The 13,448-nt window shown below is 35.9% G+C and overlaps 1 protein-coding gene across 1 annotated transcript; it reads right to left on the minus strand.

Annotated features, from left to right (window-relative positions):
- Window positions 1-1,799: 1,799 nt before the first annotated feature.
- On the minus strand, window positions 1,800-13,390 carry LOC113562198. Its single transcript, XM_026970754.1, has 3 exons — window positions 13,085-13,390; window positions 3,469-3,627; window positions 1,800-3,126 (listed from the first exon to the last, which is right to left on the minus strand). Exons 1-3 carry the CDS (start codon window positions 13,388-13,390, stop codon window positions 2,866-2,868), a joined length of 726 nt encoding a protein of 241 aa, XP_026826555.1. The 3' UTR covers window positions 1,800-2,865.
- Window positions 13,391-13,448: the final 58 nt, after the last annotated feature.

Consider the following 13,448-nt stretch of genomic DNA (forward strand, 5'->3'; position numbering starts at 1 on the left):
TTTCAACGTGAGTTTCGATGCAACGTTGGGAATAATAGACGATACTCTAATAGGTCTCTATTTCTTACCACCTCGGCTCAATACGGACACATTTCTGCAATTTCTAAATAATTATCTTTATACTCTGTTTGAAGATGTTCCGTTAAACATGAGAAGGAACTCATGGTTTCAATGAGATGGTTGTCCTGCACATTATGACAGAGGTCCACGACAATGGCTAAATATTCATTATCCCGATCGATGAATTGGTCGTGTAGGACCTGTGGCTTGGTCTGCGCGCTCTCCAGATTTCACGCCATTGGATTTTTTTGCTTAGGGTGTTATTAAACAAAAAGTCTACGAAAGACCGGTTAATGACAGTAATTGTTTAGATTCTTTATTAAGAAAGAATTATTCAAGCATGTGAAACAATTACAGCTATTCAGTGCCGCTCTGTCACTGCTGCCGTCAACGACAAATGTCAAGCCTGTCTCAATGTTCAAGGCCATCACTTTGAACAAAATTTATAATTAGGTAAAAATTGTCATATTTTCTAACAAGAAAGTAGTTGAAGCACACTATTAAATTATTTATTATAATCCGATAACAATTTCATAAAATTTTGAAAAAATGTTTACATGTCAATATCTCTTAAACAAAGCGTTTACGGACATGTCTCCAGAGGAAAATTTTTTCTTGTTTTCAGATCCTGAATTCATATTTTAAATTAGGACACTTAACCCTGAAACACCCTGTATAAATGAATAATTTAACGAATTTGTAGTGAAATTCGAATCCAATTATGATTTCTCGTCCGGAAGGATATATTTGTAGTCGCGCTCCGTCGCGCCTTCCCCAACAGATTTTAATAGAGTAAAAATCCGCTAGATGTCGCGCTTGCGACATCCGCTATAGCGTTGTGCGTGGAAGTTTAAAATAATTCAGCATCACCGTTAATAATCGTTTTTATTACGTCACTCGTATACACTCGTATAAACGCGTACGTGGTAAGGAGGTTTTTCCAAGAATCGGGGTGAGGCTTTGCACCAAGCCAAATCCAAAAAGAACTGAGAATATATAAAGTCTAGATAGACAACTGAACTAAAAGTGTAATATACATACAAAAAACTAACTTACACTAATTTACACTAAAAGTGTAAATGTGATGTTACAAAATCCCGACACCGCACCGCTGCCCGATCTTCATTATTTCAAAGCAACCAAATCGGATTCCGGGAAAGGGCTGGGTGGGAGTATTCATCCAGACGAGAAAGCATAATTGAAATCGTACTTCACTACAAGTTCATTCAATTATTTAATTATGCGAGATCTCGTCCGGATGGATATATTTTTAGATGTTCAAAGCGACGATTTGGCAGAACTCGGAGAGTAGAGACTGCCCGTGTAGGCCTCTACTCGTATCCTCGCGAACTCCAAAGATCGGTACAAGAAACTGGAAATGCGAAAATATCGATTGAAAACGATATACTTAAATCAGTGTAACCAGCCCCCTGCAACTTGTAGTTCTGCATGGCTATTTAATGTCCGGGTGGCGCTGGCGACATTCATGCAACTTATGGCTGCGTTCCGATCGTTTCGAACACTCGTTTCGATGCGGTTTCGATGTATTATATCGTCGACCCAATTAGAAAACCTAGCAAAGTATAGTAAAGTAAGGAAGATAGGTAAATAATAAAATATTTTTTGTTTGAAAATGTTGGTTTATTTAATTTTTATAATATTTTGCTGATTTTTTTACATTTTGATTTTTGTTTTCTTTTTCATTATTAATTTTATAGCAATATTGCCTCATACGTGTACCAATATAAAAATCTATTATTTTCGATAGAACAATATCACCATGTTCTTCATATGGGAAAGATAAATCATCTGTATAAATATGTTCTATAATTATATCATACACATCAGTACGATTACAATATTTAGAAAATAAGGTTTCTAAATATTTTATAAATCTGAACATCTTTAAATTTGGATGCGTTAAGTAACCATCACTTTTTATATTTGTTAATAGTGCCGCAGGAAAAGGACTACATGCTGTAGGATCAGTAAATGCATTCCTACATATGTCACACTTTATGTATTTAGATATATAGTTATATAAATATCCCGTTGTATAATATAATATACAATACAATCTGTAACTTCAGGTCGATAATAATCATGTTCTGTCATGTAATCCTGAAAAGTCCATTCATTGTTATCAATAGCATGATTTAATTTTTTTTTTAATTTCATTAATGACTTTTTGTTTGACTTTTGATATAACTGTTTTATATCAGATATTGAGATTAAAGGTTTTGAATCTTCTATGACTGAACAATTTCCATAACGCGGAGGCTTAAGCATGCTTAAAGTACTCAAAATTTTGTATGATTGAAGAAAAGTAGTGATTCCAGGATGGTCATTAGACCCTGCTGCTTGTCTTATTGAGCCAAAAAATCTCTATAACAAATATATAGAAACATTTATATATTAAAACAATTATAATAAAAATAATGCTACAAGTATATTCTGTAATAAACTTTTAGAACTATCACAAAAATATAGTATATATTTATATATTATATATGTTTTGTTAGTTCTAAAATCCAGATATATACAATTTAAAAAAAGATATAAGTAATGAATTATTTGTTCGACATAACTAACAAATCTTGGTGGTCATATAATCAAAAATAGTGTACTTTTTCTTTGTGTGTGACTTTTTATACTTTTTCTTACTCATTAAAGTGTGCACTGATGAAGTTTGTCAGTCTAATACAACTCATTTCCTGCAGAATAGTGAAATCATTCGATTATAAATCAACATCGATGTTTAATTATTTAATGTTAATAGATATCCATTTGAAATAACTGTAGAAATTAATTATTCCAGTAAACAATTTGTTCGTTTGGCTTTAAAGGATTAAGAAAAACCTCCAATGAATCTTGATTCAATCTTCCTGTTAAAACAGAATCGAAACCAGCATCAAGTGTTAAATAATTCACTATATCGAGTGTTGATTTTATAGTCACTCGAAGCCCATCTGCAGTCTGTCTCGTCAAAAACTTTTTTTCTGAAATGTCACCATTTTGAACGTGTTGCTCCCAAGTATTTAATTTGTTAAGAGACTCTTCTAAAATCTAATAAAATGTATTTAGTATTCTACTATTTTTGCATACATAAAGACAACTACTATCAAATTATTCGAAACTAAATTTACCTTATAATGTTTACCTCCAGTTGTCACACCTTCAGATTTAATTACATTTAACGCGTCAAATAAATTATTAATCCATTCGCAAAAGTTAGCTGTGCTATCACAGTTTTGTAGATCAGGTAAGAAATGTTTATAAAATTGTAATTCACTAGCAATTGATTTACTAAAAATCTACACAAATCATTGAGTTAAAATTAAATACCATATATTCTCAACTTATTTATTGATAAATGAGTTTAGAAATAATAATAAGATGTTTTCTTACTTGAGCAGCTAATGGAACTCTCATTTTAGCCATGTTGGTGAGTATCAAATGATTTATTGTTAATTTGGGACATACACGCATTTCAGCTGGTAATGTTTTGTCTTTATTATGCAAAATCTGAAAGTACTCCCATTTTACTAAAGCATCATTCGGACTCAGCTACAAAAACATAGCATAAGAGAAGTTATTTTCAGCGAATAATATTATATATCTTCTATATATATTCCTTTTTGTTCATGCAATTATATAATTTCGGTTGTCCTCTTGTAATATTGTACTATATAATCGATTTCTTATTGTTTTGATTAAATGTGGTGTATCGGAAAAAACGTATATATATCGTCCATTTATTGTAGGATGATTGAAACTATTTTTTAAATTATCTTTCCTCCCACATATGCCTACTGTACTCTAAAATTTACGATTTGTGCTTGCACCATCAGTAATTACGCCATGAACTTTGGCACCGATATTTTCTAATAGTATGATGGCCTGTGTAAATAAATACAGTAATTATTTAGATTAACGGAGCAACCTCGAATGACCTTAACCTTGACATATGTTGTCACGGTCACCCTCCTGAGTGACCTTCAAAAGGTTTTAGCCGTCGCTCATTGTTTATTAAAAAGTCATTAACAAAAGAAGTTTCGAAAATATAGTAGTTATTTTGAATATTGAAAAACATAAACGACGAATATGAACGAAGGAAGGAAAGTGATTTAACCTAACCTAATCTAATCTAACCTGGTTAGGTTAGGTTAGGTTATATTTTCCGAAACTGGAGCTCCGGACACATATACGCTCGTTTTTCAGCCCGCTTCGCGGGAGGGTGGGGGGAAGGGGCTTCGCCTCGCGGCTCAGGGCAAGGGATCGTCTGCACAGCCCTACTGATGAGTCTGCAGACGATCTCAAGACGAAACGCTCCTTTCTAACTGCATTTATGTCTGACAAACCCCGTCGGCGTGCAGTATATTGTGGTTGAATAAAAAACCAGAGAGTTTTTAGCAAAACTAGCTAGTAAAGATCGAAGATAATGAATAAGTCATCCAATAGATAATAATATAAATGACTAGCGATTAATTAATTATATCTTCAATTCAATGTTTGTCCACCTCGGATCGGATTATGAGGTGTCTTCAGTGTGGTTCGGATGGGGGCGCTTGTAGAGTTTTCTCGCAGGTACTCTTTACGGCACCATTTCAATATATACGAGTTCCTAACATCTTCGTGTATCTCAGCGTCTAGGGCAAGGGATCGTCTGCACAGCCCTACTGATGAGTCTGCAGACGATCTCAAGATGAAACGCTTCTTTCTAACTGCATTTATGTCTGACAAACCTCGTCGGCGTGCAGTATATTGTGGTTGAATAAAAGCCAGAGAGTTTTTAGCAAAACTAGCTAGTAAAGATCGAAGATAATGAATAAGTCATCCAATAGATAATAATTAATACTTTCTCTAAGATGTATTTCATCAAGGAGAATTATACCATGTTTTTGTTTGTCTTCTTTTTTCTCTAATACTAGTTTAAACATTTCAAAGAACTTCTTATCAAAACCACATGGAGTGTCTATTAAAGAAAGGTATCTGTAAAATTTATATATTGGTCCTATTAATATTTATTTATCTATACTACATAATGTGCAATAAAAAATTCTATAATTTAGTGATACAAAGCTTTATAAGAATGTTTATGTTGCAAAATATCATTTTATGCATTTTATTTTTACCTCCGTATAGTTCGAACACATGGAACAGGTAGTATCTCGTTATTTCTTAAAAATTCATATGCACTTGGTGATTTCATGTGCATTAGCATGCATATTAAAATCCATTCTTCATTATATCTGTAACTTTTTGGATTAGCACACTTTGCAGCTTTCATTATTTCTAACATAGCACACATGTGATTTTTGGGAACGTTGCTTTTCTTTAATCGGTCTTCTATGTTTTCTGTAGATATTTCTTTAACTTTAGCCATACAATTCATTAGTTCATTTTTTAATCTTTCTGCTACATATTGTGATCTTTTCCTGGCCTTTTCTGCTTTATAATATTTTTTCTGCAGTAGTGCTAACTTCTGTCGACTATCTGTGCAAAGCGTTGACTTAGTGATTTTAATTCGTTTGATATTCTTAATCATCTTTGCTCGACGGTACTTTCGCTTCAACGAGTTTGTAAGATTTGTGCAAAATGTACATATTTTTGATGTTTTACATATCATCAATAGACATTTTGTATGTCTCCATGTACCATAGATATCTTGGAAAGCTGCACTGTGTCTAAGATCTATTATTTGGTTGCTTATATTAACTGCACCTGAACATATTTTAAAGTTTTCCACAGAAAATAATGTTTCTGTCAATTGCTCTAGTGTTTCAATATTTTGAAATATTTTTATATTTGATGGAATATCTTTGATGAAGAATGGTTTTTTAAGGATATTAATATCTAATGTCATATTTTCGTTGAGGATAACTTCTTTTATTAGAGGAGAATCCCCTATTATGAGATATGCTCCTAATATGAGATAATGGAGTTTCTGCTAAACTAGTGAGCACTATCTGTTAATTCCACCATAAACTTATTACTCTTGGTGTAAAATGTATTTAGTGAAAAATTCATTATTCGTTTTTGCGTTTAGCTTTTGCAAGAAAAGGTTTGTGAAATTGTGAACATGTCAAAGGAACTTAAGGTAAGTCTTTAAACCTTGTTTATTACATAATAAAGAAATGGTTGGCAATAAATTCAGTATGCAATGATAGAGTAGAATCGTAGTAACAGGAAAATACGCGATTTGTTGAATTGCTTAATTGTAGAGGTTAGAGTTCATGATCGTGGAACCGCTAGGCGTGTAGCTCGTATAATGAGATATTCAGGGTACTCTTAATATGAGATAATTATTGCTCGAATATGAAGAGTATGTAGTGTAATACAAAGAAAGAAAATACTACGTTAAGGTTAAAGAAAAGTTAATACGAATTTATATTACGAATTTTTGTGTATTTAATTTTTATAGAATCTGACTATGGAGGTTAGAAAAACGAGGAAGCGTTGACAGTGGAATCGTGAAGATTTGGCAAAGGCTGTGGCAGCAGTATTTTTATAAAAATATCTAATAAAGTTTTTTACTTGCAATACTGATGTATTTTGCACTTTTAACACCGATTTCTCAAGGTATCTTATATTAGGAGCACACTTTCGCGATCTTACGTAAAGCTCTTTTTTCAAATTTTTTTAATTTTCAGACAAAATAATATTTAAATTAGATTTTTCATTTCACCAACCTAAAGCTTATTAAATTCTCTTCAAGAGAACGTATTACATTTTTAAATTCTGCCTATAGATTTCCTTACATTCGGCAAAATCGATATGGTATCTCATAATCGGGGACTTTCCTCTATATAAATTGTATATTTGTCATATTTCTTCATCATACTGCATGTTGGTAAAAAGAATATCAATAATTGTATGTCACTGTTCGAATGCTTTGTGTATGTCCATGTCTTAGGTATATTAATTTCGTTTTTGTCTAAAGCATGTATTACATCATCAAATGATAAAATTTGATTTTGTCTTTCCATATTTAAGAATAAATCAAAATTTTGAGCATCTGCAGACATTTCGGGATTATTTTCATTGTTATTTATTTTTGATGCCTCTGTCCATGGAAATTGGCTTGGTACAGTACCTTTACGTAATCTTGGAATTTTGTATGGAGCAGCCTCAAAACATTATAACAAAGTTACAGTTACCAAATAATATGTAATTAATGCAACTATTGAATATTAAAGTTATTAAATGTTACAGTTTATAGGAATGATAACATATTTTTTGACTTATTGATACTAATTAATCTTACAACAGTATTACTTACTTCGCCGATAATATTTCCATCTTTGTCAGTAATTGTACGACGCTAAATAATTTCCTCTGGCAAGAAATGTTTTTCACATACCGGCTGGTGTGCTCGAATAACAAGATTCTTTTTTCTCAATGCTATTTGCCATAATTTTATGGCATTTTCATTTTTGGTACGTAAAAGAAATGAACTTTTTCTTTATTTGAGGGATATCCACTGGTACAGCCCGGAGCTATACAATGCATGTTGCACATTAAACTTAAACTTAATAATTGCAAAATCTCGCGATTTATAACCTATATGACGTTTACGAGTTTTCGCTTGCACACTACCAAACGACCAAACGTACCAAACGTACTGACAACGTGACAATTTGCTACGCAGATCGACTATATATATACAGGGTGGCCCATTTTAATTTATACAGTCGATTTTTTAAAACACTAAAAGAGATACGAAAAAATGTTTCAAACAAACATGTCACGATTTCGAGGGGGACATAAGATGATACCATTGGTTTGACCTTAAATAGTCGTTTGAAGATCACGCGAAGATCACCTTCAATTTCTTAAATTGAAACCCCAACTTTTTATTGCAGATTCTTATTCTCGATCGAAAAGTAAGTAACTTTTGTCTGAAACATTTTTCCGAAAAATGTCATCTTATGTCCTTAAAATGTCCTCAAAACTCATCTTGAAGATCATTTTAACTGTCGAATTACTCTTTTTTTTCAACGAGTTATTCGATAGTTTAAACGGTGCTGTGAACTTATTATCTGATAAACATGAGCAAATATGGATTGATGCAATATCAGTCATTAAAAGCATGGAATTTGTAAAAACAAATCCTCGACACCGAAAAACTCCTCAAGTTTTAAAAAATTGGGTGCATACATTAGAAGGCTTCCGATTATTAAATGAATATTTACGTAGTATTGAATTTATAACATATACAACTAGAGCCTTTAATAAAGACCCTTTAGAAAACTTTTTGGACAAGTGCGACAATATGGTGGACGAAATACCAATCCTACTTGTAGTACATTTATGGGATATTACACAAGTTTACTAATCTATATATATATAAGCCAAATACCACTCACTCACTCACTCACTCACTCATCAACGTGCAGCCCGAACCACTGCACCTATCGACTTGAAATTTTAAGGGTATATTCCTACTATCACGTAGGTGCTCACTAAGGGTGGGTTTTCCATAATTCCACCCCTAACGGGTGAGAAGGGGTAAAATGTGTTTTTATTTAATTCTACACATAATATCGCGGGCGAAGCCCGCGGACGGGGGATGCTAGTAAATACATATACGCAGACGTCCAAAAACTTTAGAAATTGTCAACCAGATGTAACACCTGGATATTTATTAAATTTAAAGAATTATTACATTTTGCATTAGAAAAAGAGGACACTTGTGCTTTATTACTTGTACCAACAGTATTACAGGAAATCCCTATAGAAAATATTAATCTCAATGCCTCGATAAATATACCAAGTAGTATTATAAGAAAAATAACTTCGACATATATAAAAAATTGCGAAACGTGCCATGTTAATATTAATATATTAGAACAGAATGAAATATTCTTAAGTTATATGACAAAAATTGTTAATATTACTCGTTTTTATTTACCAACAATTGCACATTTAAAACATTTTTCACAATACATTAAAGAACAAATAATACGATATATAAATGTCGAACTTATAGAGTGCGAGCATGTTACATCTATAAAGAAAGTTATAATAAGTAAATGTACCGATCGCATTATAAGAAATTATTTTGAAGAAATAAGAAATATATTTAAAGGTATCTTACATCCGAGTAATGCAGATCCTATAATGCAAATAGCAATAGATTATTATAATAAATATAATAAAAAATGTAAATAATGAGTCGCTCCATTGTACATGTTACTTTTTTCTTTGCTATGTCTTATATATTTGCTATATGTGTAACGTATCACGAGTGAGCGGACAGCTCGCGTGCGTCCAGGAATCGGCGAACCGTGGCGACAGGGAGGTAGGGAAATGATAAGCCGTTTATACGTGACAAATTATAGCTACTTTATTATTTCAATTGTTCACACATGCTTATACCTACGCGGACTTACACGGTCTAGTTATGGGGACACTCTGGCGCGGGCGCGGGTTGCTACCTTGCGGAAGCGGAGGCGCGAAGCGGGGTTGCGGAGCGGACTCGCGGGGCGGAGTCGCGGAAGCGGGGTCGCGGACGCACGGTTTTGAGTCGCGGTTAGGCGGGGGGTTTGCTGCTCATCACGTAGACTTAACGGAAGGGTTGCCGCTCAACTCACGGACTTAGGTGGAGTTGCTGCTCAGCACTCAGGCTTTAGACGGAGTGCTGCTCAACTCGCAGACTTAGGAGATGCTGCTCATCACGCAGACTTAGGCGAGTGGACTGCTCAACACGCAGGCTTAGGCGGATCAGCTGCTCAGCACACAGGCTTAGGAACGGCCAGAGTTGGAGAGCTCTGGTCGGGGAATGGTCTCGATGGTCTCGCGAGTCGCGCTTATATACCCCCAGACCCTAGGTCCGGGGGGCAGTGACTCTTGGTGGGGTCGCGGCGGTTCGACGGCGCTTTGGTATGCTGCGCCAGCGGCGTGGCGCGTGGTGGCCTTACGCGCGGCCAGTGGCGTAGCGGGCGGCTACGTCACATATGTTTCATGTATATTCTTATTATATTTATTGCTTTATTTATAATATAATTTATAATATAACAATACTTCATAAGTTATAATATAATATGTTTATAATTTCATTGATATGATCAAATATATACGTAACATTTCTGACAATTAAGTCTTTTTTATTTGTAATTTTAACTTCCTTTTTTCAATACTGTTTATAAGTTAATCTTTCTGTTTCACATATATCATATAATATTGTATTAGAAGCAATTTTTATGACAATTATATGATTATGTATAAACATGTAAATTTAAATAAAGGTCATCAAACTTTACGGCTCAACTTCCGAATAACCCCCCCTCCGATTTTCATGAAATTTTTAGGATATGTAGAGGTAGAGATGAGGAAGGTGTGGATGGAAGGATTTTTTTCGGAAACGCCTCCTAGCGAAGAAATTAACAAAAAAAGGTTTAATGATTTTACACGAATTTCTAGCTGCCTACGCGAATCAAGAACTTGACTTTGATATATATTATAGAGGTCACCTCCCTCAGTAATCTGCAGAAGGTTTTAGTTCTCCTTCGTTATTAATTAAAAAGTTATTAACAAAAGAAATTTAAGAATTTTGCACGCATATGTAATCTTAGCGGACCTTAGTATGTTACCTCTGCTCGCGTTTATGTTAATAAATATTGGTAATACTGCTGTTTAGGGGACCCACCTCCGATGACCTTGACCTTGACATATGTTGCCAAGGTCAGTGTCCTGAGTGACCTTCCGAAGGTTTTAGCTGTCGCTCGTTGTTTGTTAAAAAGTTATTAACAAAAAAGTTTGAAAACTATACTACTTAAAATTAGTGATCAAAACATAATATACTGATATATGTAGAGACTAACCAGATTAGTTAGGTTAGGTTAGATTAGGTTAGGTTAGGTTGATTAAAGCATAGAATATTATATTTAACGAATTTATTGTTAGTAACTTTTCAACAAACAACGAGCGACTGGTGAAACCTAGTACGGGTTATTCGGGAAGGTGACCTCTGTAATATATGCCAAACTCAAGTCCTTGCTTCGCGTAGACAGCTGAAAATTCGTGCGAAATCATCAAACTTCTTTTGTTATTAACTTTTTAATAAACAACGAGCGACGGCTAAAACCTTCTGAAGGTCACTCAGGACATTGACTTTGACAACATATGTCAGGGTCAAGGTCTTGATTTGCGTAGACAGCTGGAAATTCGTGCAAAATCATTAAACTTTTTTTATTAATTTCTTCGTTAGGAGGCGTTTCCGCACAAAATCCTTCCACCCACACCTTCCTCACCTCTACCTCTATATATCCTAAAACTTTCATGAAAATCGGAGGGGAGGGGGGCTATTCGGAAATCTTACCGTCTGAAGTTGCGTGCGTGGCTCGCGCGTTGTGAAATTAGGCGCGCTGGGAATTGGCGCGCCGTGAACTATCGTCTATAGTGAATTGGAGCTGTCACCAAGAAACGTTTTGTTATATTAACGTTTCTCCGTTGCCGCGCGCTAAAAGTCTGACGAACAGGCATTCGAGCAGCGTCGTCAAGTGACAATTTCTTCATGACACGCGAATATAAAAGGATCACACGTCAAGGTCCTTCTGGTATTCGGTTCCCGTCCTTTTCGCGGTGTGTTGTATTCGGACGTTCGTGTGTGTCGTGTGTTCGCCTGTGTCCATGCGCTCGCCCGCATCCGCAGTTCGCTTGCTCGAACATTTCGGACGTTCGTGTGTGTCGTGTGCTCTCCTGTGTCCGTGCGCTTACCGTGTTTCATCGTGTTTCATCGCTCATGGTTAGTTCGTAGTATATTATAATATTATATGTATTAGTATATGACATTTATATAGAAAACAGAAGATTTTTGTTAAATATGATTAATTCTTTCCTTACACAAATCAGTAAAAGATTTATGTTTGTTTCATTACATTTTAATTGGTTCTTTAACAAATTTAGGTACGTTTATAAAATCTTAAAATAATAAATTACTATTAATAATATTTGTACAACAGGTTAGCATTGCAAAAATTAAATTGTTAATCTATCAAGTATTAAATAATAATAACTATAATAATATTAAAATATTGATAGTAGATATAGAGGGCCGGTTCTAACCCAGGTGCAACGAAGGAGGGTGAGGGGGAGGGGGCTGAGTCAGCAGTGGTGAGGGTAAGGGGGATGAGTCAGCAGGGGGAGGGGCATATTCAAGGTCACGGGGGGATCAGTTAGCAGGGGGAGGGGGTTCTGACTCAGCAGGGGTATCATGTTCACATCGGAGGGATAAATCAGCAAGGGGGGGTGCGTATATTGTTACATGAGGAGACCTGCACGAACATGTTCAAGGTCACGGAGGGGCTGACTCAGCAGGAGTATCATGTTCACATTGAAGGGATGAATCAGGAAGGGGGGGTTGTATATTGTTACATGTTCAAGGTCACGGGGGGGCTGACTCAGCAGGGGTATCATGTTCAGATCGGAGGGATGAATCAGCAGTGGGGGGGGGGGTCGTATATTGTTACATGTGGTACAGCGCTATTGTTACCTATTGCATCATCAGCGCAATTTTATATACGCTTGGACCTGCACGAACATGTTCAAGGTCAGGCGACGTGTCATCGTTTTTTCTCGGAACGCGCCCCGAAACTCAGTGCAACAGCAGCACATTACATAGTGCAACATCAGCACTACTTTTATATACGCTTGGACCTGCACGAACATGTTCAAGGCCAGGTGACGTCAGCGTTTTTTTGCGGACCTGCACGGACGCGTTCACGATTGCCTGTCCTATGCAATGTCGTATGGACGCGACGTCTAACGTATTACTTTCTATAATGCTAGCCACTAATACAACATAGATGTTATAGAGATAGATACAGGTAGGGGAGGTAAAGAGATTCAACGCAATAAAAAGACGCAATTTGATCAGAAAAACTACTGTAATTAACGTGAAAAATGTGTTTACATACAGAACATATATATATAAAAAATGTATAACATATTATAATACAATAGATAATGTGCGCGTGGAGACTGCTGGTATGCGGCGTGTAACTTAAAAATTATCAAAAACCATAACTAGCAGTTCGCAATCGAGCAGATCGTTCCGGTCGAAGTCCGCGCTGCCGCTTATGGCCCTGAGAACGCTGGAAGGATCTTCCACACCCGCGGCGATGTGCCTGAAGGCGCGAAGTTTAGCCTCGGCGCGTCCGACGACACCGGTCATCGTGGCGATCACGCGCTGGACGCAGTGCCGCAATCCGTATAGGAAGCGCACCGTCGGTGCGGACAAGGTCAATCGTCCGGACGGAGTGTCCAGACGTATCGTTGGCTGGCTGTTGATGGTAGCGAAGCGCACCGTCAGGTCACCCAGCTGCATAGGCGGAGGCGGACCGTGCTCGCCGTTAGCCCGCGCGAGGTTGTCGCAGATTATGGCA

This window comes from Ooceraea biroi, chromosome 6 (assembly GCF_003672135.1).
Source record: "Ooceraea biroi isolate clonal line C1 chromosome 6, Obir_v5.4, whole genome shotgun sequence".
Taxonomy (NCBI): domain Eukaryota; kingdom Metazoa; phylum Arthropoda; class Insecta; order Hymenoptera; family Formicidae; genus Ooceraea; species Ooceraea biroi.